The sequence below is a fragment of the Corvus moneduloides genome, chromosome 2 (assembly GCF_009650955.1).
Source record: "Corvus moneduloides isolate bCorMon1 chromosome 2, bCorMon1.pri, whole genome shotgun sequence".
NCBI classification, from domain to species: Eukaryota; Metazoa; Chordata; class Aves; order Passeriformes; family Corvidae; genus Corvus; species Corvus moneduloides.
Genome location: NC_045477.1, coordinates 18,929,047 through 18,956,815, shown reverse-complemented (window position 1 = coordinate 18,956,815; position 27,769 = coordinate 18,929,047). Strand labels below are relative to the sequence as shown.

The 27,769-nt window shown below is 40.0% G+C and overlaps 1 protein-coding gene across 2 annotated transcripts in view; it reads right to left on the bottom strand.

The window, feature by feature from the left end:
- Window positions 1–2,893: 2,893 nt before the first annotated feature.
- GUCA1C (guanylate cyclase activator 1C) overlaps window positions 2,894–27,769 on the bottom strand; it is a 40,429-nt gene continuing 15,553 nt past the window's right edge. For both annotated transcript variants that reach the window (XM_032098317.1, XM_032098318.1), the window contains exons 2-4: window positions 11,193–11,342; window positions 8,433–8,520; window positions 2,894–5,409 (exon numbers count right to left, since the gene is read on the bottom strand). In XM_032098317.1, coding sequence (XP_031954208.1) covers window positions 5,279–5,409; window positions 8,433–8,520; window positions 11,193–11,342 — 369 coding nt within the window. In that variant the 3' untranslated portion in view covers window positions 2,894–5,278. The remainder of the gene's footprint in view (window positions 5,410–8,432; window positions 8,521–11,192; window positions 11,343–27,769) is intronic.

Genomic DNA, 27,769 nt, shown 5'->3' with positions numbered 1-27,769 from the left:
TGAAATGAGACAAAAAATTCAGGCCTTACTTTCAAACTGGAGCCAGATGGTTTAGCAACTCAAAAGTTATTGTTTCAATACAATGTTTTTTTTAAGCACAGTAAAAACTGCCTAGCAAGGTGTCTTAAATTTTCTTACATGTTGTGGATTCCCCGTCCTTGGAGGTGTTCAAGATGAGGCTGGATGAGGCTCTGAGTAAACTGGTCTAGTGGAAGATTCCCTGCCCATGGCAGGGGATTTGGAACTAGGTGATCTTTAATTTCCTTTTCAATGCAAACACTTCTATGATTCTATGGCAGAGGAGGTGGAAATAAAAATTAAGTAGTGATACAGCAACGCCTTTACATTAACTAAGTTACCTTTGATGGCTGACTCTTCTCTCACATGGCTGCTGTAACACAAAAATCAGTGCAGGCCTAAGCAGAAGATGTCACTTTTCAGGTTGATCCATGTAGCCCAGTGATGATCCATGTAGCTGAAGTCCAGCCCCTGGCCCTGCACAGGACATCCCTAAGAGTCCTACCCTGTGCCTGAGAGCATTGTCCAATCGCTTCTTGAGCTCTGTCAGCCTTGGTGCTGTGACCACTTCCCTGAGAAGCCTATTCCAGTGCCTGACTACCCTCTGGGGGAAGAATCTTTTCCCAATATCCAACCTAAACCTCCCTTGACACAACTTAAGGCCATTCCCTTGGGTCCTATCCCCGGTTACCAGAGGAAAGGGATTGGTTCCTGCCCCTCCTCTTCCCCTCACAAGGAAGTTGTGGGCTGCAATGAGATCTCCTTTCTTCTCCAGGCTGAACAGAACGAGTTACCTCAGCTGCTCTTCAGATGGTTTCCCCTCAAGGCCCTTCACGAAGCCCTCCTTTGGACACTCTCTGATAGTTTAATATTTCTTTTATTGTGGTGCCCAAAGCTGCCCCCAGGACTTGAGGTGAGGCTGCCCCAGTGCAGAGCAGAGCGGGACAATCCCCTCCCTTGCCCAGCTGGCGATGCTGTGCCTGATGCCCCCCAGGACATGCTTGGCTCTCCTGGCTGCCAGGGCACTGCTGACTACGTTCAACTGGCCATGGACCAGGAACCCCAGGTCCTGCACAGCACTGCTTTGCAACATCTCATATCCCAGTCTGTACCTATATCCAGGGTTGCCCCATCCCAGGTGCAGAATCCAGCACTTGCCCTCATTAAACTTCATACTGTTGGTGATTGCCCAGTCCTCTGAATATTCTACCATATTTAGCAGAAGTTTTCTGAATGGATTTTAAAAATCCCTCCCTGATATCTTCAGCAAATTCTATAATCATGGAAGACTTACAGAAATATCTCCCTGTGAAAAATTTTATCAAGTAAATGGACATATGCCCTTGCATGCAGGGAACTCCAGCTTCGAGTATTTAGCTGTTGTGGTTTGTATGGTACAGCTAATCTTACATAAGAGCAAAAATGAAATTCAGCTATGAGATCTCTTCCACATCACAGAAAGTTATTATCCCACTTTGTCATGAATGCATAAATATACCGCAAGGTTTAATCCTGCCTGTTAATGCTGATGTCATATCTACAAGGAATGCAGTTTGCTTCTGGGTTTGAATTCCCATATTTCATATTCTCAGGAAAAACAACCCCAAACAAACCTATTTATTTTCTTAGCATATTGAGCAACTAGAAAAGGAGATAGTTTTATGACAACTAGGAATTGTTTGAAAAAGGAGACTGTCAGGCTAATTACCCCTAGCAGTTTGGCTGCAATGAAACATAAAATCATAAGGATTTCTTAATATTAAAAGAGATTATATTAGAAGAGAAACTATCAGTTATCCTGTGGATTGGCAAAGCTCACCCAGCTACACAGAAAGAAACCTGTGATTCTTTCCAAGGTGAATGTATTGACAAAACGATTAGCTGTTCTCAGTGCACATCTGTCTTTAATTAAAGCCTGATGATGATGCAGGCAGTCCAGCTTCTCCAGACAGTCACAGCTGGCATCTGCATCAATCTTGTTGACAAAAGACACTTCTTGAGAGCATGTGCTTTAATGTCTCTTCTTCTAAGCAAAACCACCCTGTGGACTCAGGCAGCCCTCAGGATCATCAGGTCAGCAATGCCCTAAACCTCTGAAGTGCTTGCTAAGGTGTGTACGTAACATGCACTAACAGTGGTCTTTCTTTTTCCTTTTCTGCTCTCTGTTCAACCAGCACTAGGCATTCTGATAGTCAGGTCAACTTACAGTATACCTTTGTGACTATAAATCGCCTCCAGAACGATGAGTTGCAGCTTCATGTTGTTTCAGAACAAGGTTTTGGGAGGAGGGGTCACACTTGACAGGTTTTCCATGTGTCACCTGATTTCACTGATACACTTGACAAGCAGCTGACAAGTTTAGGTAGAAGTTATGGCCATATCGCATTTATCTCAAGCAGCTGTTTATCAAATTGTGTTTAAGTCATCAAAGGAAATGTATGTTAATCAACTTCCAAAAAAATTAGATAGAATCTTATGTATAGTTGCAAATGTGGAGTTACTGTAGATAATTTTTGAAATGATGTGCCACGGTGTTTACATTAAAATACACAAATATTTGCTTCTTAATTACACAGGTTTCTGCTAAATGATTTTAGATTAGTGTAGGAAATGAGCATTTCAGCTACACCTTCTTAATTTGGTCTAACAAAATTTGGCCAAGAATTTCCTTACACACATCGTTTTTTAATGCAACACAGAACTGGTAATTCACTTCATATAATTACAGTTGCGCAGAAAAATTAGGTGAATTTAAATGGAAATAGTCTTTTAAAAATACACTTATAAAAAAAAGGAGTCAGTGTACATAGATAGTAGCTACTTTTCCAAGCCTATCACTTCATTAGTTTAAAACCAAAAATCCCAAACACAGCTGTTTCCATATGCCCAATCTACTTAGATTGGACCATTTTATTTTAAGCATTGTAAAACCAGTTCTGAAGGACACCACCCTCCTAGGCTCTAAATACAAAAGCATTAGACTAAGAAAAGTGACTTTCTGAAGTCTGGATCTGAGAAAACTGACAGTGATGTATTTATGTGTCAAAGATGAATAAATACAAGAACTTAAAATTCAAAGCACCAGCAATCTCATACATAATTTTATTTTTTTTTTATTAAGGACATAAAAGATTCAAATGTCAGAACTATAATGTCAGAACTGTTTATAATGTCAAGTAATGCATGTTGCATATTCTTTCTCTATTCCATTGATCAACCAGAACCTGGGATAATAATTGTAGATGATGGAGTATATTTCATGTGCAAATGGTCATGGATTTGAAGTGAATTTGGAAGAAAAACACTTTTGTATTGAAGTCTTAATAACGGTTTTGTTCAACCTGCACCAATCCTTGCACTACTTATTTTGCATAATACTAATGTTTCTAACAATAATTAGTGTGATGCCTGCAGGGCATTGTCAGGCAAGGAGAACTTAGTCTTATGATATAATATAGTAATTTTGTTACAGACTTGAGAGAGAATCAATTGTGATAGAACCAGAAAGAATTACAGTTTTCCCCTTGCAGACATTTCATGCCATTCTATTTCAGCTCGTAGAATTAATCTTGTTATTTACAAAGTAACATTGTGTTGTTTTGAGCCTAGTTTCCTAAAAAAAAGAAGAATATGTGATCATGCCATCTGCAAATGCCTTCCCTGCACTCCTGGCTACCACCTTCAGAGATAATTGCAAGCCAGTTTGACAGGAGGTAGAAGTCTCAGAAAGACTCAATTGCTGAAAGCTTTCACCCAGGTATTTGGGCAGGGCAAACAGACCTAAATTAGTCAGGGAAAGGCTGTCTGTTTTGCAGAAGTACAAGTTACCCTATACCTCTTACCTTTTGTCTCATGCAGCCATGGCAAAGAGTTCAGTAAAAACACTGTTTTGCAAAGGAGGACATACAAGTCAAAGGATGCAAATCTCTGGGAGTGCTTACAGAATGATTCGGTTTTTGCTATTCTTTGAACTTCTAACTTTGCATTACAAAGATAACAGAATTTAATTCCACCACTTTAATAAAAGGTTAATTTGAAAGAACAGTGGCTGAGCTCTGGAAAAAACATCAAAATATCACATTATTTTAACTTACAAATGTAATAAAATCAAGAGTAGTAGAGAGCTTGTTAAGGAGGATACACATCTTTGGAATATCAAGCTAACTGAGGTGTTTCCCAGAGAACTTAACCCAACTTTGAGTACTGATCAGAGCAAATGTTAGGTTAATACAAAGCAGGCTTTGTTCTTAATTCATGTGGATAGAACCAAGTCCTACCCAAAAGCTTGTGTCCACACTTTAGATAGTAGGTTAAAGAACACATTATTAAAAGAAAAAAATTATTAACTTTGTGTCTTCTAGAAAAGTTGCAGTTTGTGTTATATTCATTATTCTATTGATTAATCTGAACAGAAGAGAATGTGCTGGTTTCAGTTTGGATAGTGGTAATTTTCTTCATAGTAGCTGGTGTGAGGCTGTGTTTTGGATTTGTGACCAAAACAATATTGCTAAAACCAAGAAGTTTTCATTACTGCTGAGAAGCATTTGCACAGTGACAAGTCCTTTTCTGCCTCTCACCCCACCCCACACCGAGTGGGCTGGACATGCACAAGGAGTTGTGAGGGGACAGAGCCAGGACAGCTGACCCCAAGTGACCACAGGGATATCCCATACTATGTGGAGTCACGCTCTGCTGTGTGAGAAGAAGGAGGGGAGGGGATGTTCAAAGTGATGGCATTTGTCTTCTCAAGTCACCCTTATGCTTGATGGATCCGTGCTTTCCATGGAGATGGCTGAACATCTGCCTGCCTGTGGGAAATGGTGAATTAATTCCTTGCTCTGCTTTGCTTGCGTGCCTCTTCTTTCTGTATTAAACTGTCTTTATCTCAGCCCACAAGTTATCTCACTTTCACTCTTCCAATTCTCTTCCGAATCCCACTAGAGTGGAGTGAGTGAGCAGCTAGCCAGGGTTTGACCACAACATGTTCACAGAGCCCAATTAAGTTACTTTTACTGCATCAAATACTTTTTCTATTATATGCAGGCAAAGTTCTTTTTTTTTTTCCTGTGTCTGCCACAGTCATTAGCAAGGGAAAGAATAAAGAAAATAAAAGGAGATATATGAAGAGTGAAAACTGTTACTCCTGGAGAAGGCTGCTCAGTATTGCCTGGGCAGGCTTTGACAACATCAAGCTCTCTGAATAGATCAAATATTTCTTCTTGAAATGATGACACAGAGACCACCTCCATGACTGGATCCTTCAGACGCTGTTTCTCCTCCCGTTCTGTATGACTTTGAGTACGTTGGAAAGGTCAAAACTTTTTGTAATCAATTCCATTAGGTCCTCATCTCTTTCCACACCATTGATAAACTCTTCTAAAGTCAGCTCCCCTAAAAGAAAGTCAGATACTCCTTAGAAACTGAGAAACCAAGCAATCTCTCTAGCCAACACAAGACCATTCATGGGGGATTGAATCCCTTGTGAAAGTTGCTGGTAGGCAAATGCAGGTAGAGTATTTGCTAATGTTTTCTCACTTTGCATCAGTCAGGTCCTAGAACTCAGACTCACTTGTTTTTCTGTTAAAACAGGTCAAACACAGCTTTCAGTGAAGTCTGAGACAATTATAAGTGCTCATAAATGTGTGTAAAGGGGCACTAATGAAGCCTGTACTAGGGCTGAATTTAGGTGTACTGGCCACTTCTCTCTGAGCTAACTGGAATTTATCTTAGAGCTGGTTTTAACAGAGATTAGGGTGTGCTTTGCTAAGGATTACTGGGCATAGTCCCTGTGTTGACTAGTAGGATTATTTAGAGCCATGATCAGATGTAGGAAAAAAAAAAAAAAAAGAAAAGAAAAAAGAAAAAAAAAAAAATCAGCTAAGTGGCTTGATAGATAAATTCTTCCAAGGAAGTGAAATGGCCATTTAGAGTGTGATTTTTTGGGCTCATATCAAAATCAGCTAATAACTTGGTAGTTCCAAGACAACGATAAAATCTCTTTCATTGAAGAGTAGGGATATTGTTTAGTGTTATTCCTGCTTTTTTCCCTGTCAGCAAAGCCAGTTCTAGGCATGTGTCTGTTTGCATAGTACACAGAAATGTACACAACTCTCTTTCTAGGGGTTATTCCAGTGATGCTGCTTTGAGAAGAGGAATAAAGCTTGGTTTAATAAGAAGAGCCAGATTCTTTCTTCTGGGAATGGTTTAAAGTTTCTTATTAAATTCACAACAATGAATGGTTTCTCAGTAAAGTAAGAAATTACAAGGGCCAGGCAAAGAGGAAAATAGCGGGATGAGGGCCCCAGGGTGCAGGGGAGCAGCAATTCAAGTCTGTCTGCTGAATGCCTAGCTGGCTGACTTTTGGCTGGTTTCAGATGTAAGTACTCCTTGTAGGGTTTTTTTTGTGTCTTGGTTTTTGTCCATGGCAGCCTTGGAAACTTCATCTGATATGAAAAAGGAAAATTATCAGCATTCAAAAAATGTGAAAACCACTTTCCTAGCCATGGTCAGTAAAGGTTGCTTTCTGTTTAGTCACATATGTCCTTGCTGCACTGGTGACAGGCTCATATAAAGAGGAAGGTCATCATTTGACAGAAGTCCTGGTTCTCAGGCTTCACTGAAAGTACTAAGACCCTCTCCAGGAGCTTGCCTACAGAGCCCTGAGGAAGTTTGTACTTCTTTTTTCAATAACAGTGGCCTTAAATAATCATTCCACAAGCATAGACAGAACAAGCCATCTCTGTACACTTGCATGCATCATCCTGCTTCGGCACTCATCCACTCACTTCCTCTGAACTCTCCTCCTATCCCAGGTACTCCTCTAGTTCCCCTCTCCTTCCCTTTGTATTGCCTTTGATACAGGTCTTTGGGTGGATGAGGTTCCTGGACTCATCATGTGGACATGCTGCACCATTTTCCTGCTCATTCACGTCAACTGGTTATGGATTGCCTCCTCTTGATCCCAAGCTGTACATTTTGAAGTACCAATAGCCATCTGCAGGCATACAAACCACACTGTAGTTGCCAGATGTTTGTTACACTGCAGCCCAGACTCACTGCTGCTGTGACGGGCCTCAGGTTTCCGTGAGATAATGAAAATAAATTGCAAAACAAACAGGAGATGGTTTGAAGAATTGTTCTTTACAACCCATGGGATTATTTATTGTATATTAATGTAAGGAATGACTTTGCAATTTATTTGTCTGTTTGCACTTTTCTTTAGTAAGCTACAGGGAGGTAGCATAGTTGAAGCTAGACTTGGTAAAACTTGGCCCATTCCTCAGGCTGAGCTAGTCCTGTTGCTTTCCAGCAATTTAAAAAACTAAGAAACTATGGGAAACAGTTTGAAAGGGAACTACTGTGAAGATAATCCTGAATATGTGATGTTCTGGCTTTCCCTTGCTAAAATGTATGACACAAAAGTTATTTTTTCAGCTGATGGTCTAGCTCAGATACAATTATTACTTGCAGTAAATGTATGGCCAAAACCGTGAATAATCATAGAATTTGGGCTAGATTTTGACTTTGTTATTTGGACTCCTTTCATAATTTGTCTTCACCCAAAGACTGGGCCAAGGAGGTAGGTCAAAAACATCCTCCACTAGTGCATCCTCCACATGCATCACAAGACCACTGTTCATACTCTGATTATATATAGCAAAAAACTTTTTAAAAGAGTAACCTCAATATACTAAATAAGACCATAAAAATGCCCGTCTCTCTGCCAAACTGCTGAAAATTCCTGTCTGTGACCTGGCTTCACTCTGTTTTGCTTTCCGAATATTCCTAATTTATCAATGATCACAGCAATTGGTGTAAAACATAGTTGCCGGTGGAAGGAGGATCTTCATGATTGGAAGTATGCAAGGAAGGTGGGGGCACATTCATGTGCAACAAGTTTTCAATTGGAAACAACTCTGAAGCAGTGAAATGAAGTTTTCGTTTCCAAATGCAAGTCCAGTTGGCTTAATGTAGTATCTTGAGGAAAAAGCAGGAGCATGTGTCTTAGCATGTGTTGACGGTCAGCCCTCAAGGAATATCCAATATGCTGACCAATCTTTAGAACATGCTGGAGCATATGCAACCATGCATCTTATTTGTTTTTTTAAATTATTTTAAATAGATTATACCAACACAAATATGTTACACCCCCACCACCAATCATGCTTTCATTTTGCTGTGCAAACAGAGAACTGGCATTTTGGATGAACAGTGCAAGACCTCTGTTTTAGCCCTTACTGCATGTGATTCCTATGTCGGTTGATTTACACTCCACTCTAAAGCTGAAGTAATAAGGGCAAAGAAGAACAGATTCAGACTTTCAGTTATCTGAACCAGTCAGTCCTTCAGTTGTGTCTTCAAATCCTTTCTTGCAGAGGAGTCCCTGCCAATGCCAACAAAACCTAGGTCCTTACCGTCATTGTTCACATCTATCTTCTGAAATATCATGTTTGTGAACTCTTCAGCAGTCATGTTGGTGTAGCCATTAATAGCCTGGATAGCCTGAGAGCGGAAACACAGGAAGTTCTTTCAGAGTTTTTTCCATCAAGTTGTGAAAACAATACACTGGCAGCAGCACTACTTGAAATGCAACTCTTTAGTTCACCAACCCTTTCAAAAAATCACTAAATAAACAGCTATTTCAAGTAAAACTTCAGTAATGAGGATTGGAAATTTAATTAACATAACACAGCCTGGAGATTACAGAATAATTTGCATATCTCTGATGGTCTGAAGAACCATGTGGCATCACTGCTCTGTAATACACTTTAGATTCCACACCAGCATTTTATCTGGCCCTAGAGAGTTCTGTGCCTTCAGAGAGTGCCCTATGGTCTGTGTGATTTAAATGCAGTATTGTTTTTCCCAGCTGAAAGCACATGCAGAGAAAGCCAAAGTCATTTCTATGTTAAGACATGTTTAACTTAGTCATTACAAATAAAGTCAGACCAGCAGTTCTGGAAGTTGAAAGAGTTTACTTGTCCTCCAGAGAAGTTAAGAAAACCAGAAGAATGCCATCTGCTTTTTTTTTTTTTTTTTTTTGGTGGCGAAAGGACTCAATATTTGGAGTAAAGGTATAAATGTATGTTTGTGCAAAATTGTATCCCATTGCCTGGGAAAATATGTGTATGTATAAACATGCATATACATTATATAAAGGGCACACTAGAGAATTTGTTTTTCTTCACTTGAATTATCTTGAGGTGAACTGTGTTGTGTAAGATAAGTCACTGAATGTGCCACTTGTTTCTTTTGGTGTCTCTTTCCTAATTATATTAGACCTCATTATATTTTAAAACAATGTAAGGTATACCTATTCAGCACTGATGTGAAATTCTTGATCGTCACTGTCTTTATTTTGCTTTTCAGCTTTTCATAAAAGTAACCTTAATACACCAAATAAGACCATAAAAATGCCCCCCCCACCAATGCCCAGAATTCTTATCTGTTTCAAAAAGCAGCAAGAATTTTATAAAAATAGTTACATAAACTTTTTTCTATTACTAATTTGTACTTTAGGTACTTTTGGTGTTTTATATGTCTGACCGTCCTGCAGTCTTCAGTAGAAAGTTGTAGCCCTTCCACAGTTAAATTTTTTGCAGTGCTAAGAGTAAAGCAACACTGAAGTATTTGAGTCACTGGCTACCACAGAATCCCCTTAAATAGTAAAATACTGGGCACTGAAAGGGTGTATAGTTGTCTGGAAGGAGTTCTGATGATTGATAGTGATATGCTGGTCCATAGTTCGCATAGCTGTAGAGACAGATTTAATTTTAATAGGACTTCTGTGTTTCTAAATTAACGTCTCAGATATGACACATCTTTTTGGACAAGCCCTTGTTTACTGATGCTTATTATAAGCTGGGCACCCCCTAATGGCTGCAAGCCCGTTTGTTCTCTTTTAGCGCCCACCATTTTTAATCTAGTCTAGGTCAATGACTTAGGCAGGCTTAAGTTAAAGTTCTTATGCTCCAAAAGAGATGAAAACACACAGAGTTTTAAACTGGTTTTAAAACCAGATAAGTTGAAAAATAAATCTTCTTTACATTGAAAGGATTTTAATTTTAATTCTCATTTTGGATAAAGCCCCAGACAAAACATAATTGACTCATTGGCTCTGGGTGAAAATTAATGAAGAATAGCTGTGAAAGAAAGATTTCATTAGTCTCAAAGGAGAAATCTGGAAGATTCAATCTCTCCTTCTACCTGTAGAAAACTGCTCTTTAGGTAATAGCTTTATTTGTTTGACCCGGTAGCTCCAGTTCTTTTTAGTTTTGGCAGCAGCTATTTAAAGTCTCTGACTGTGACTGGCTTGGCACCAGCAGTAATGCAGAATCCAGGAAAAGTACATTCCTTATTTGTTATGACATTAAAACTCTATTTAGGTCTGATGCTCCCTGCAGCAAAACTTTGATCTGTAGTGAGTCCTGTACATTTAGGGAGCAGTATTGAGTCATGTATACTTGTAAGGAGCCCTAACATACCTCTTGGATGAAAGCAGCTAACGAAGAGCACGTTATTTCATTAGAGAAAGCTGAAAATTATGAAGATCATTTTAAAGAAAGAATTGCACTTCTTTGGTTTTATGGGTTTGAAGGGGACCCATTTTCTGCAAAATTTTGAAAGTCTTTTTATCCAAATGTCACTGCATGATTTAATAGTAAAATTATATTTCCATGATTTCATTTTAAAACAGGGGTCATGGTATTTGTAGTAAACAAATCTAAAAGCCTTCAAAAAAGTTAAAATATCATAATATTTTGATGACATCTATATTTTTCTTGCTGCAAGTTCAGTTTGAGAAGCCAGTTTTCCACAATAGACTGGCACATATACTTGTAACCATCTGTTTTATTCATCATGCTGCTACAGTTCTACCCTGCCTCATAGTATAGTTTATCACAGAAATGTCTCTACTGTTTCTGCAGTATTTCACTTTCAGTAAAGTATTTTATCTGTAGAGCCGTGGTTTAAAGTAAAATACTACTTAGATGTATTTAATAAGGAAGAAACTAATGTCAGGACTGTCACTACTAGCCACTGTTAATTCTGGTTTTACAACTGTAAAACAACAGATAAAGTACAGACAATCCATTTACAGCACATGATGAACCACTGTTTCAGGAGCAATGCACTATATCAAATGCTCTTGCTATTGGTCATAACTTGCTTACCCTGAATATGCTTAATAGTTCCTTTTTGTCAATGCATCCGTTTCCATCAGCATCGTACAGCTTGAAATACCATTTCAATTTTTGGTCAATTTTCCCTCGTATAACCAAATTTATTGCAGCTATGAACTCCAAGAAGTCTATAAATCCATCCTAAGAGAGAGAGAAGGAGAAAAAAAACCACACCTATTTAACAACATTGGTTTTCTGTTCTTTCTGGCAATTGCACAGAAACAGGTCATCAAATTCCCTGCAATACACATTGATTTATGAAGCACCTTAGCATAGAAATCTCCTGTGGTATTAAAAAAGGATAAAAGGGTGCACTCAACTGGAAGAACTTTAGGAAGAGGTGTTAGGAAAGACATTTTTGTTCTCCCCTGAAATCTGGAGGTAGTGAAGGTGAAGGGCAAATCTGTTCCGAGCAATTGTTATTGACAGTTCTTAAGAGGAAAAGAAACATTTTGTGGCAGACTGCCATGTGAAAAAGAGGAGTCTGAGATATCTGATTTGGTACTAATGAGATATCTACAGTGGAGTTGTTTACATCTATACTGCAGAACTGTGAATGATTTCCAGTGCCACAGAACTGGTCCATATGAGACATCATGTAGTATGATATAATTCATATGAGACATCATGTAGTAAGTGTTTTAAAATTGTAACCAATACTCTGGCATGAACCCTAAGTACTGTGGTTTATCCAAATAAACGTCAAGTCTCTCTGATGAACATTTTGCATGGGATATAAAGCCTTCAAATCATAAACTAGTCTCTAAATATTGAGGATTGGGGATACTCATTGGGAGAGAGCATTTCGGATTTATTTAATTCATTATTTTCTGACTCCTTCACTCAAGCTACTGATAGAAGCCTGTCAAGGACAGACCTCCATAGTCAGGTTCTTCTGTTTCTGTAAAAATGTGCTTAGGATGGAAGAAATAGTTGCTGAATTTGGAGAATACTTGCTCCAACTGTTTCTCATGTGCATACAAAAAGAATTAACAGCTGGTAAATTTAGTCTTGTGATCTTTACGTTGGTCAGAATCCAATTGCTTGGAAAACCTTGGAAAGACTGTTGTCAGTTTCAGATGGCCTTTGACTGAAAAGAGAAGGTTGGATGAGTATCCAGTAGGTTTAGCATGTTAGTTTTATTGTCATATATCAACACACATCTTGCCAGTTGAGGTTTACAACCAGCAGGCATTAATCAGTCCTCAATATTGTACTTAAGGAAAAGAAGACCTGTCAGGATGCGGTTTGACTCATTGCCAAAATCAGAATCCTGAAATCACTTAGGTTGGAAAAGACCCTTAAAGTCATCAGGCCCAACACTTAACCCACAACTGCCAAGTCCATCACTAAACTGTGTCCTTAAGTGCCACACCTTACATGTCTTTTGAAGACATCCAGGCACTACCAGTATATTTTTGTGACAAGGAACCAAACATGTGAGCATGCAAAGAATGACGACAAACAGGAATTTATAAGGGCTAGAATATACCGAATTTGAGAGCTCTGCTGACCAGCCTTCCATTGAAAAAAACCCAAAATGCCTAAAACCATCCCCACACATCTACCTGCCTAGATTCAGTCACGGCAGTTTGTGGAAGTGAATGTGGGTTCTCAAAGACTGAATATATAATTTTAAATAGGGGTCCATCCTCTTGTTTTTCTTTTCTTCATTCTCTTTTTATATTACTCACGATTGTGCCCTCATGATGCTGATCTGGGTCAGAGCTCCTGGGAGCCCCCTGTAGTGCTTGTTTTGATTTCTGTGCAAGGCTAATCAGCAGAGTGGCACCTAAGAGATAAATCCAATGTATTCAAACACACTGGGTTCAGCGTTCATCCAGAAATGGTGTGTGCGTAACTTGTGCAGACTGATCATTGCATCACAGACCCTCTGCAGGTTCTCCGGTGGTTGCTTGTTTTACTCAAATTGCAATCACAAGCAAATGCAGCAAAGACACCATTCAACCACTGTTTAAGTGAAATTTGACAGTAACTACATATAATTTTCAAACAAAATTAGGCCCAGTATTAAAAGCAGATACTTAACCAAAAATGACATATTGTGCACCACAAACATAATCTTTGTTTTGGCACACTGGCATAAATTTCCATTTTGCAAGTATTATTTCAAGAAGGATCTCATAAAGTATTTTGCTGGAGGGCAAAATGTATTTTGCTGATTACATTTCCATCATCTGAATTGATAAATCTATTAAGAATGTAGTTAAATGCATTTCACATTGCTGCTTTTTTACTGCATTTCATACTGCTTATTGCAACTACAGATTAATTTTAGGATTGTCAGATGCCCATGGCCAGATTAATTTTCTTTTTTCTCCCTTACATTTCACTCGGGATTTTGGAAAATATTATTTTGTTTGCTTTCTTTCTACATCTTGGTGTCACTATGGTTGCTCTGACAAAACATCAGAAGTTTGGACAATGTAGTAACCAGCCTAATGTGTTTGGGTATGTAATTCTGATCTGGTGGATTATATGGCCTATCTCAAACAGGAAAGGACCGAAGGCCAGGGCCAAAAAAACTTGTACCTCTGAAAAACACCTGGGAGAAATTGTGATTGTCAGGAAAGCCCTTGCCAATTTCTGCAGTCGTGCAAAAACTACTGGTGACAGGGTAGCCAGCAGCCAGTTTCTATTTCTCAGGAACAGAAATACTGAGAAGGTAGACATGTTTGTCTACTTGATGTGGAACCAGAAGCATTTCATAAAAGCATTGATGAGAAATGTACTGTTTTCCTTTCTACACCAAAAACCATACATTGTAGGTAAAAAAGAAAACATTAATGGAATGCAGAATGCTACAGGGATCTTGTTGCACATACACAGAATTTTCTGAGATAAATAGAAATACTGCACTTTTTATAGTAGCATCTCAAAACACTACATTAAACAATGAAAAACATCATAACAGTAACCTGTGAAGATCATCCTGTGGTTCTGTGAGTACAACAAATAATGCAATAAATGTGTTATGATGTTATTAAAAGAATACTGCTGTGCTGATTTACCCATCTGCTGCTCTATAATCATTCTCAATACAAGTATCTAGGTAGGTCTTTATGTGTCTCTGGGCTCTGTAAAACACCTCTCTGCAGCATGCACAGTAACGTATCTGTTGTCTGTTAGGAAGTCATTAATTCACAAACAAAGGACTACCAGAAGAATAATAAAATAAATTTTTAAAAAATGCCTAACAACATAATAAGCAGAGCTGATTACCAGTGGCGGAAGATATAAATTATTTACTTTTGTTGTTTTACTCTGTAATTGTCAAAAGGCATAGCTGTAATACTTTTATTAAATGGAATTAATGCCAATGAAACCTGCTTATTCATCAGCTTAGGATACAGGACAAATTTGGGTGATGGACAGATTGTTCTGTGTGAAGGTTTCTTTTCCATGTCTGTATGGTGCTGGCTCTGCCTTTCTTGTCTGCAGCACATTGCCATGGGCACCTGTAGGGATGGTGAAGTCCTGCACCCTCCCCTGCCCAAGTGAACAGAGACACATGAAATCAGTTCACAGGGTACCCTTCTGGATATGGTGTGAAACAGAGGGATAGAAATCTCCCAATGTAGTTATGAGGAGTGGGCTGGAGAGATACCAAATGGATTCAAAATTTCTTTTACATGCCCCATACTCATCTGTACTTTTATAGATAGTAGGCTTAATAAAAAAGTATTTTTTAAAAATGTATTTTTATTCTTTTAACAGCTTGTCTGAATGAACTAGAAGCTTAAGGACACATTAGGGGCATGCATCTGTTTGTGCCCTTTGATGTTGTGCTTTTGTAACTTGTTTTTGCCTTCGCTGATGAGTGATTTTTTTAAGTCACTTGCAACAGATTGATTCACACAACAAAGACAAAAGGAGGCTCCAAAATTGGAAGAGAGCTTGATGATGGTATGAAATTGGTCCTCAGGGCACTACCAACTGTGACTGTCTAGGGCCCAGAGCCCATTTCAGTTTTTCATTAGCTACTGGATCTCCTGAGGAAAAAGGAATTTATTTTTGTCTTTTTCTGAGAGGTTTTTGCTTCAGGCTGTCAGTCTACGTGCCTTTGCTGCAGGCTGCTCACCATTATTTGGTGAGGACAGAATGTGTGTCCCCTGGGGCAAAGCTGGGCAATGAGGGATTGCCACATTATACAACGGCCATTAATACCCCAGCCCTGGAGCTGTAGGAGGGCATTACCCTTTGGCTCCCAGAACAGCACTGCTAATCTTCACAGATCCTTAAAAACCTCTTAGGACTTCAAAATATAGAGATTTTTAAAAAGCGACTTGTCAGCTATGAATACGCACCTGATCTGAAACAGCATGGTTATCCAAGGTTATGCCAGGGTGATCTGAACTTGGTGTTTCGGCTGCCTAACTCTTCCCTGAGAGTGATTTCCTGGCACTGACAATGCTACAGGGATAGTGAGCCATCTCCCACCACACGCTGTGGCCACTCATGTGGAAAGGGACAGTTTCTGTCCCTGAAAAACCCTATGGTGAGCGAACTCATTGTCTTACTTGGACCACTGTGGGCTCTACCAGGAGTCTATACACAATAAACAGTGTCTTGTTTCCAAAATTTGCTCCTGAAAAATCTCTAAACTCTATCTGACAGCAGAGGAATAGCTCAAATTGTTTGTCGGGATTAATGTGTGCAAACATAGATGGTCCAGGTATTTCAAACCTAGGGCTTAGGTCATTAAGCCACCTCCCTTCCCAACCGCCTGTCTTTCAGAATAGTCCTTAAACCTCTTAAGGCAGAGGGAGGAGGCATGGGTCGAACAGCTCAGAATAACTGTGAAATTTATATCTAATCCTGTGTGCTTCTTTCTTTCTCTCTGGCCTTGATTTCAAATATAGCACTGCTTTATCTGCCCTCAGAAGCCTAAAGGAGGATTCAATTCACTCCATTTAATCTTCCCCCATTTCATGGAATCAGAGAATAATAGAATCATGTAGGTTGGAAAAGGCCTCAAAGATCATCAAGTCCAACCATCCTTGGTTTGTTTTTGCTTCTGAGTACTTTCAGCTGTTCCTCAAAGGTTGCATATACATTATTGAAGAAATAAAGAGCTACTTGTAACTCTGTTATTTTGATACATCCCTAGGATCCAATATTAGAGTTTGGGCTTGGACGGAGCTGCAGATACCCTGCAGGCTACAGCCCGACTCACAAGTTTCATAAGTAAACAGAGCTGGCATTTGTCATGGGGCAGGGGAGACCTCAGCAAGCAAAGATTATTAAGTAAGGATGAAGAACAAAGCAGGAAATTAGGAGCTGCAGATTGTTAAGGGGTTTTGTAATCATTGCGTTCTCACTGTTACATAAAGAGATGAGGCTGTATTGACCAGATTGTTACACAAGGTTCTGCTTTGCCCAGATGAAGAGGATCTGCGAGGTTTGGGGACTTAGAAATTACCAGGACCTTTGTGTTGGAGGAGTTGGAAATGCAGAGCCAGCTATGTATCCCGGCTCTCAGACTTGGAGGCTACCCGGGTAAAACCTGGTGAAATCCAAAATATTAAGATGATGAACAATTTTATTTCTTTAAAGTTAACAACTACCCCCTAACTCCCTGCCATCATTGACAATTTTCTTTCAAGATTACTGCAGAAGACAGGGAAGTCACCAAGGCATCAGGCTGGCCCCTCTACCCAGGAAGGCTGTACTGAAAAGACCTAGCCTTCTGCCCTCTGCCATCCTCTCTTGGATGCTGGGGTTTACCTTTCTGCACTTCTAATTTTGAGCCTTTGCCTGTGCTTTTAGGATCATCTTTCTCAACTTAAAGCAGTAGGCAAGAAGGAAAAATACTAAAAACACAGCCATGACAACATAACACATTTTCCAGCAAATTCCTTGCTAATAATTCTAGCAAAATTATCTTGTTTGACAAATCCAAAACCATAGCAGGACAAACCTCCAGGAAAAGTTGGCTTGGTTTGAAAGACAGGTGTCTGTCAAGGAAGGCAGGAAAAAATATGACCCACTTCCGTCTGAATTATTATAACTTCAAATTACGGGGCTTTCAGGCAGATATATGGGAAAAGGAAGAAGAGTTCTTTACTAGTACATATATGTATAACAAGGCAAACAAACAAACAACACAACCACCGGCAGCAACAACCAACAGAACCAGGAGCCCAGTGCCAGCCTCTCTCAGCTGTCGGGCCCTTTCCCCTTCGGTGCAGTTCCGCTCACAGCCGGCAGGGGCGCTGGTGGTTCCCGGCCGGGCAGGGCTGGTGCGATGGTTCCCCACGCCTGCAGGGGGCGCTGTGGCACGAGCTCAGACATGTCTCCCTCACGTGGTCTAAAACTTTTAGATCATAACTCAGAAGTCATAACGTTAAATCCTACAGTCAAGAATTCAACTGTACTTGCATTAAGCAAGTGATGATTTTAATGATAATGTGGGCTTTTAGTTGGTAATGACACTTTGTTGTAGCATAAGTTTGTACTATCACAACAGTGTTGGCTTCAGACCCTCTGTAACTTCAGCTCCAGAATCCCAGTGGTCGACTCCGAGTCTCACCGGGCACCTTCTGCCAAAGGCTCCAGGACAGACCTTTGTTCCCGGCTGCAGAGTAGAGCACGTTCTTCACCTCCAGTCCCGTCCTGACTGGGCCAAGGGCTACCACATGAGCCATCTCCTGCATGATCTGGGTGAAGGCTTGCTGCTGTTCAGGACCCCAGTGGAAATCGTTCTTCTTGCGGGTAACCAGGTAGAGAGGGCTCACGATCTGGCTGTACTCAGGAATGTGCATTCTCCAAAAACCTATGGTGCCTAGGAAAGTTTGTGTGTCCTTTTTGCTGGTTGGTGGGAACATTACGGCGATCTTACTGATGACCTTGATGGGAATCTGATGCCATCTGTCTTGCCACTTTACCCCCAGGAACTGGATATCTCAGGCAGGCCCCTTGATTTTGCTCTTCTTGATGGCGAAGCCGGCTTCCAGGAGAATTTGGATGATCTTCTCTCCTTTCTCAAATACTTCCGTTATCGTGTTCCTCCACACAATGATGTCATCAATGTATTGCAGATGTTCTGGAGCCTCACCCTTTTCTAGTGCAGTCTGGATCAGTCCATGACAGATGGTGGGACTGTGCTTCCACCCCTGGGGCAGTCAGTTCCAGGTGTACTGCACACCCCTCCAGGTGAAAGCAAACTGAGGCCTGCACTCTGCTGCCAGAGGAATGGAGAAGAAGGCATTGACAATGTCAATAGTGGCGTACCACTTCGCTGCTTTGGACTCCAGCTCGTACTGGAGCTCCAACGTCCGGCACGGCAGCGCTCAGCGGTGGAGTCACTTCATTCAAGGCACGATAGTCCACAGTCAATCTCCATTCCCCGTCAGACTTGCACACAGGCCAGATGGGGCTGTTGAAGGGTGAGTGTGTTTTGCTGACCACCCCTTGGCTCTCCAGCTCACGGATCATCTTGTGGATGGGGATCACAGCATCTTGATTTGTCCGGTACTGCCGGTGGTGCACTGTCGAGGTGGCAATTGGCACTCGTTGCTGTTCCACCTTCAGTAGCCCAACTGCAGAAGGATTCTCTGACAGTCCAGGCAAGGTGTTCAATTGCCTCATGCCCTCTGCCTTCACAGCAGCTATTCCAAAAGCTCACCTGAGTCCTTTTGGGTCTTTGAAATAGCTGCTCCAGAGGAAATCTATGCCCAGAATACACGGGGCCTCTGGACCAGTCACAATCAGATGTTTCTGCCACTCCTTCCCAGTCAGGCTCACCTCAGCTTCCAACAGGGTCAACTGCTGGGACCCCCGTGTCACCCCAGCAATAGAAACAGGTTCTGCCCCCACATGTCCTGATGGCATTAGGGTATACTGCGCACCAGTATCTACCAAGGCTTCATATTTTTGTGGCTCTGATGTGCCAGGCCATCAGATCCACACCGTCCAAAAGATGTGATTTTCCCATGCCTCTACTTGGCTAGAGACAGGGCCCCTCTAGCCCGGGTTATAATTTCCTCCCCAGGCATACATACTAGAGGTTCCTTCAAGGGGATCTGACATATCATCTTCCCTTCTGTAATACCTGGCAGCTTGGTCACGGGAGGCTGAGGCTACCTTCACTTTGGCAGAACTCCCTCAGTTAGTGTTTTCCTCCTTGACTTTGTGCACCTGTGCTGCCAGGACAGAAGTGGGTTTCCCATCCCACCTTCTCATGTCTTCCCCATGGTCCCACAGAAAGAACCACAGGTCAGCTCATGGGGTGTACCCCCTCTCCCAAGCTGGGGGATATCAGGCTCTGACGTTGGGGCCTGTGACTTGCAGTGGTGCCACACTGTTCTTCCTCGCCTCCTCCCTCACCTCCCTAATCTCCTCTTCAAACTCCTCTTTGAGGTCCTTAACCACAGCAGAGACATGGGCCTGCATCGGGCCATTGACCATACTCTCATAGTACCTGAGCCTGTTGGTGATGGAACCCACTGTCTTGCGGTTGTCCTCAGCATTAATCATTGCAATGATGGTGGTGTACTGGGATGGCCCTAGCTTTGCCAGGTTCCACGACATCTGCCCCGTGCACCTGACCTTGCTGGGGTCATTATTATGCTGTCTGTCCCTCCCAAAGAATAGCTCTAATACTGCTACCTCTCTTAGCTGTTGGATCCTTTCCTCAATGGTCTTCCAGGGCATTCTATGATGGTGATCCTGCATTCTGTGTTTGTGAACAAACGTCTCTCTTACACCTGTTAAAAGTCGCTCCCAGAGAGAAAGGGGGCCTCACAAACACCTGATCAATACCCGCATCCTGGGTCAGGAACCCCAAATACCTTGCCTCACCAGTATCCAGTTGCACACCTGTGCCCATAAGGTCCCAAACCCAAAGCAGCCAGGTTGTATAAGCCTCTCGCCTCCATCGCACAATGTCTTTTTGCAGATTGTGGAGACTGTCGTACGACAGGGACTCAGCGATGATTTCAGGCTCTGGCCCCCCTGCTGGTTCCCCAGGGTCCCCATCATCATTAACTGGGCATACTGATTTGGTCTTACACTTCCTCCTCTGCACAGGAGCGACTGCTGCTGGGTGTGGGTCACTACTGGAGAATTATGTTTGGTCTAAAACTTTTAGATCATAACTCAGAAATCATAATGTTAAATCCTACAGTCAAGAATTCAACTGTACTTGCATTAAGCAAGTGATGATTTTAATGATGATGTAGGCTTTTAGTTGGTAATGACCCATTATTATAGCATAAGTTTGTAATATCACAGCAGTGTGTCCTGTGCAAACCACTAGAAAACAAAACTAAGATTATGAAATTGCACCAATAACTGTGGGAAGTACTTATAATATTACAGAATCCTTTTTTTTTGGAACCAATATATACAATTGAATGTAAAAATTTGGGAGGTAGTTTAGAATGAGAAAAAAGGCATTCTTTAGTATAGTCTGTAAATAAATAGAGTAGTATTTGCAAACAGGTGAAATATTTATAGAACATGGAATTTTTTATCAGGGCACTGCACCTTTCAAAGGCACTTATGCATACTGAGAAAAATTAGGTAACTAACACTGCCTTGAACACAGCAAAGCATAATTTAACCTCCGTATTTACAGTAATCAGGGTAGTTACTTTACATTTGAGATAATTTTATGCAACATTACTCCAAATTAAGGAGAAGCAAATGATTTGGCTTTGTTGCTTTTGTTGGATTGTGTCTGAAACTAATGGGAACAGGATTTTTATATGTTACCTTCAAAAAGTCCAAATATATCAGGAAGTAACAGCTGTAGATTTTTTTTCTTCTGACAGAAGAATACTTGCTGTCTAAGACATATCTAGAGCCTTATTTTCTTCTAGCCCTTGGTTTAGAAGCTGATTAGTTTTTTGACATACAGGCTTTTATTTCTGACTACAATGTGATCGCAATGACTGTCATAAAAATAAAATAAGTTTTCTCGGCTTTTCTTGTTGTGGAGACATTTATGAGAGTAACAAAGCCTTCAAAATCAGAAAAAAGCAAGTGTTAGACTTCTCCGGGCAAAGTAGAAGTGCTAGCTACATGTGCTGAGCCAATACAAGAACCATGGAAAAGGGATAACGTAAAATATCCTGCCTCAATACAATATCAGTTTATATGGTTCTTGGCCCCACAGGGTAATGCAGATGTTTCTGCTACAATCTTGTTGCCTTGGCTAAGCTGGTTGGTTAGAATAGGCTAAGAAAAATGTCCAAGGAGTCGTTTCAGGCTGAAGACATCCCTAAAGTTATGTGTGTTGGTGAACTTATGTTTGCACAACTATTCAGAGACTTACGACACAAAAGAGGAGTAGTTCAGGAAAGCTTGGGAAAATATTTCTCCGATTATCATCCTTACTATCTATTAACTATTTAATTCAATTTTATTGTGTCAGCTTTGGTAAAGCTTGCAAACATGTATGGATGCAGCAAACGGGCTAAGTGACTCCTTAGGCAGCCTGACAATTCATACCACGGCTGCTATTCCCAAGACTGTCAACAGAGCAAGACAGTCTGGGAAAAGAAGGCCAATTTAAGATTATATTTTCCAGGAAAGGGGACTCAGCAAAGATGTCCTGAGCCATTATAGTTAATCCCACAAGAAGTGGAAATAATTGAGATTTAGCTTCCAGGTAGTTTTTGAAGCATTGCTCTCCAGCACCCATTTTTTTTTTCATCCTTTAAGAGCTCTTCATACCCTCTGTGATCATGTGGAAGGCAGCTAAGACACCGTGCTAGGTAACAATTGCTCAGCTGGGCCCTGCTGTCTTTAACAAAATTATATCTTCACTAGAATCTCTAGACTAGTTGCTTCATAGAGATGAAAATAATATTCCTCTCTCTCTCACAATTCTTAAGGTGGAAAAAGTAGAAGGAAAAAAACAACTGAAAGTCAAATGAAGAATAAATTACAATAATCAGCAAAAGATCTCTGAAAAATATGGCATCTTTCTTCGGACATTTGTACGCTTTTCATGGAATATAAGGTGCAACCACTTCATGGTGAAATGAGTCTCATTTGCTTTTACTACAATACCAAAGATGTTGTACTTGGCTAACCACATTCATGTCCATATAACCAAAAGAAGATAACATCTATTTATATCCAGAACATAAAATCAGATGCTGAAAAGACTACATGAAAATTTGAATTAAAGACAGAGAAACACAGTGGGGAAGGAGCTAGGATGGGAAAAAAAGAAAAGGTGGTCTTCCTCCCAACACTTATCAGGTTTGTTCAAAGTACAAGAAGTGAAGGGAATCCGTTACTCTTCAGGAAAAAAAAGAAATGGGAAAAAGAAAAAAAAAAGATTTAACTTGAGATTTAGTTTACATTGCTATGTAGTCATCCCTACATGCAACAAAGTTCTATTGAAGTAACATATTTTTGCATTTCTTATTATCTGTTCTACATCAAACATCCTTTTAAAACTTTATATTTTAAATGGATTCATTTTAAAATCTTTTTTTTATCATTCTAATTTGCATAATGATGTCAGATGAACTCTATCAAAGAACTACTTTACATTTTAAATGAAAAATACAAAGTAGAAAAATGATTAAAGGTTGACATCAGCTGGTGGCTCCTTATCTAAAGATTTCTAAAACTGCTGTGGAGTGTCTGTCTTTGTGCATTTACCAACTTTATCTCTGCATAAGAAGTGTAGTAGGAAATAGTGTTCTCTGATGTGGTCTGTCCAATGCTTTATAAATTTTAACAGAAAATCCTTGAATTTGTGTAATTTTCCTTCAGTGCCAATTCCTATTAATCTTCTTTACTCTTCACAGTAATCCTACCTTTTAAAATCCAATTTTCTTACAAAGCAACAGACACTTATTCCTGTAGCTAGTTTCAATTAATGCCAAAAGAAGCAGTAAGAGACCTACAACAGCAGCATCCCATTTTCAGTACATTGCTTCACGTATGCAAATGGCTATGCAAATTTTGTCCTGCAGAGGTCATAAGAACCCAATCAATCAATCAATGTGTTTGATTTTCATTTTTAGTGGTGTCAAAAGCTATCTGCAAACTAGCAGGAAATGAATGACAGTGATCTGGGTTTCTGATTTAAAGAAAGAAAATATTTTAGAATAAGTATTAAATAGTAGCAGTGATAACGGTAGAATTTTTCCTTATTTTTGCCTAGAGCAAATAACACTTCCAATGTATTATGGATACACCAGACATTATTTTTCTATTTCCATATTTCTAGATATGTTTTCTCCTTTAACATCTGTGAAACCTCGTTTTGACAGATATAACAGCACTGAAGTATGATACATAGTCTCCCTGAAAACCAAATATACATCAGTATACTTGGCAACTACTGAGATATTTTAGGTGAACATAACTATTTCCTCTCTAAAATTCATCATTAGGATGCATGGACTAGGACTGCCAGTTATGTGTGGACTGAGATGCAGGGGGAGAAAAAAAAGTAGGAAGAATTAAATGTATTTGTATGTGCTTGCAGATTTATAATTTTTGTATTACAAATAGCTTAAGGGCGAAGAAGACTGAGATAATTTTTCCCTAAGAGGGGACTCTTCAAGTCTAAGAAAGGGAATACTTAAAAAAATTAACTTGGTTGCACTTATATTTTAATAAACACATTATTTTTGGAAGTTTTCATTGGGAAGCTGTGACAAAAGATAAACCTTCCACTTATTATCCTGCCAATGTCATTATATAAGTAATGCTTACAAGTGTTAATGTATGAGTCATCAATAAAATGTTTCCTGAAATGCTACCTTCTGCACTCCTTGTGATAATCTCAAGGAAAGTGAACTTTGTAATTACAGTTCCAAACATTCAGCATCTTTATTTTTCAATGCTGTTAAGAATGATGAAGAACAGCTTTCAAACTTCACTAGCATATTTATTTGCTTGCTTGTTTGTATGTTTAATTATTAGCAAAGCATCCCACAGCGGGCAAGGAAGGGCTGAAAATCTTCACATTATAGCCCCTGTTTTTAAGGAACTTAAAAAAATTAAAAAGATGACTCTGTTCTTGGTGTATAAGGTCATTTAATTATGAAACCACTGGTAGTCTGCACAAGAGACACACTAGAAAGGGTTAGTGCTTATTTAGTATGTTTCTGAGAAGAAAGCTTTTCAGACACAGCCTTGGTCGCTAACCTCACATCGAAACAGGCCCTGCCTGGAAATGCCTTTGTACATTGAACAGGTGCACTCTGTTGAGCTGGAGTCACGAATACCTGTACAGTGCTGATAGGCGTACCTGTACCTCACAGGTGTAACTTACCTTACAGGTGTATCTGTACCTTACAGGTGTATCTGTACCTTACAGATGTACGTTACCTTACAGGTGTACCTGTACCTTATAGATGTACCCGTACCTTACAGATGTACCTGTACGTTACAGATGTACCTGTACCTTACAGGTGTAGTTGTACCTTACAGGTGTACCCGTACCTTACAGATGTACCTGTGCCTTGCAGGTGTACATTACCTCAGGTATCCCTTACTTTATAGGTGTACCCGTACCTTACAGGTGTACCTGTTACGATACAGGTGTACCTTACCTTATAGCTGTATCCATACACACATTAGCATGTCAGATAACTGAGCCCAAGAAGCCAAACAGCCACAGCACCATTGCCTCTTTGGCATGAAATGTTCTGCCTGCTGCCGGGACCAGAGGAGACCTCAATCTCCACATGGCATTAAATTGGTCTGTGAAGATGTCCCCTTCCCTGTCATACGTCCACTGGCCATAGTGACTTCCATGAGTGGGGAGCTGAACTACTTTATTATGTCCAACTTAAAGAAAGGCAGGGAATGATAAGGTTTGGTTTGCAACTGAATTCCTGTTGGTATTTATATGGATGACTTGAGTGAAATGAGTTTTGACTGGGCTTTCAATCTATCACAAATTGTCAAAAAAAACCTTACCATGCTGCTATTATTCCTTTTTAACTATTTTCAGTTTACTAGAAATTTGGGGTTTTTACTGGAAATCCTAAGAGGGAGCAGGGTGTTTGTAACAGGCTTCAGCTGGAAGCAGCAAAGGCAATGCGAAGGTGAAATGCAATTCACAACTGTAATTACATCCCCTCACCACAGTCCCACTGGCAGCCTATGAGGTTAGTATTCCACACCTTACATGCTAGAGGTTTTAAACTGGGTACACATGAAACACAGAGGGGAAAGTCTATTTCACCTTTCAAGAGTGTTTTATCATCTGGTTATATACCTGCAACCGTGGATGTCCTCAGATTAACTCGAGGCATTAGGCTGCTATAATTGGAATTGTAGATTACTCACAGGACTAACTCTTTAGCAGAGCTTTGTGAGCGGATTCCTATTTTGAGAAAACGGAAGCCTACATGTGAAAAATATATTTTATGCTTAGAAGACCGTATTAGATGACTCAAGTTTTCCATAATGAGTTTCTCTAGATTTAGATCAACTGTAAAATAGTCCCTAAACTATATGGTTTTTAAAAGCTTCAGCAATAGAAGTCATAACAATTTTAAACTGTAAAAGTCCACTATTAAACCATGGTTAGAGCAGGAAAAAATCAGGTCATAAAAGTCAGCTGGGGGAAGCATGGGAGAAGGTTCAAGTTTGCCAACCATCTAATTATAACAGCACTTCTGTATGAAGGGTACTTTTAAGAGAAAGGAAATAATTTCCATCAAGAAGTTTTGTATACTCTGCCACTCACTGGGATAATGACCCCTTTATTAGAAAGCAAAATCCAGAAACAAATGCAGTAGAAAAGGAAACAAAATTTTGATCTTCATACCTCAGAAGCTGTTAAAGTACTGAAGGAACTGAATGCAATCAAAAATGACCAGATTATTTCTGAATTTGTGCATTATGCACTTGCATCCATTAATTTCTGTGGCTTGGAGATGAAAGATTCTCATCTGTTTAATACAGCAGAGTGCCTAAATGTTCTGCATAATGTCACAGGCCCCTTTTTTGTACAATAATAGTTGCCATTTCAGAGCCCACAGTGTGATACCCTCAGTCAGCCATCCATTGGCCACTCTTCACGCATTGGTACTTAACTAAAAACTTCTCTGGATCAAATCCTACATTTTTGCCAAAAATCCTGGGGTAGAGAAAAATCTGTAGAAAGGTTATAGAACAAAAAGTGAGTATATGGAATAAAGAGATCCTCCTATTTTATCTCATCAACAACATGCAACAGTCTTTTTTTCCTGCCCTAAGAAGCTGTCTGTTGCCACTTTATTCTCATCTTAATCACATAAAAAACATCACAGCCATGTACTTGAAATGCGTTTGATCGATGCTACTTGTTTCTAAAAGTATTCCTTAAACATAGTGGCCATTTGTCTTGGTAATAAATGAAAAAAAATTCAAATTTGTGAAAACAGAGTGCCTTTAACAATGCGAGGAAAAGAAAAGGAATACAATCATTATACTGAATAGAGATTAAAATACGGCAAATCTGTAAAGCTCTGTAAAAAGTTGCCATGGGCACAGGAGCTAAATCTTGCATCTTACATCTTAAATTGCTCCTTCCCATTTTTTACTGAATAAAAATATCTGTTGGTCTAGAATATGCCAGTGTTAGTTTCATTTGCCTGACATCCTTCCCTAGCAAGGTTGATCTTCTCAATATCTAACATACCTTTACAAATGCTCACAGGCTATTGATCAGCATAGATTTCTGAGCTTTGCTGCACTCTGGCTTGATTCCCAGATGCTCTATTGTTTAATACCTATTGCTCTACTCTGTTTTCTTGGGACTTTATTTCCTCATTTTTCTTTTAGCTTGGGAACTGATCTAAAGGTTGGGATGTCCTTGCTGTAACCACAGTTCAACTCCACATTACATGGAAAGCTGAAATTTTCAGTAAAACTAGTTATGAAACACCTGAAAAAAAGGGATATCTGTAGGGACTGGTAGAGGTGTCATACTAAGACGCCATCTGGACATATATGGCCTTCTCTGACAAAGGGACTGCATTCCAACCACCCAGTTTGTTTAACCAAACAGGTCACCCCTCATTGGTCTGGTATCTGTGACCCCAAGAATTATAAAATACAGACAAGGGAGAAGGAAGTGGGGGGGAATGCTTTCTCCTGTCTTGACTTTACAGCCATACCCTGCAGTCCCCCAAGGATGTGTTCCTGAAAGTTGTGATGGTCAGCAATATGATGGGCAATGAAGCGGTTTTCCTGCAAGACTGACTTCCTGGTCATTACCCTGCTTTCCCATTCTTTAGCCTGTGTTGATCTTAGCTCATCTGAGGAAGACAAGGATGAAGACAAAAGTTCAGAAAGATGCAGCAAAAAAGTTCCTGATAAAAGAGGGAGTTCAGTCACAGAGATGAGGCAGCTGAGATCTTTGAGGACGGTGATTCTGAAAGCTGTGCTGAAAAGGCAGTGTGTTCTCCAGCTGACAATCCTGGTGCAGCTCTTCATGCCTCTCTGTTCTTGATGCTATACATACAGCCCATCTACATTTAAAACGCGTATTAAGTCCCTCCAAGCATCTATCCTCTACTTCTCATGAAAGCAGTTGCTTTAATATCTGGCAGTTTAACCACTTCATGTACAGGTGA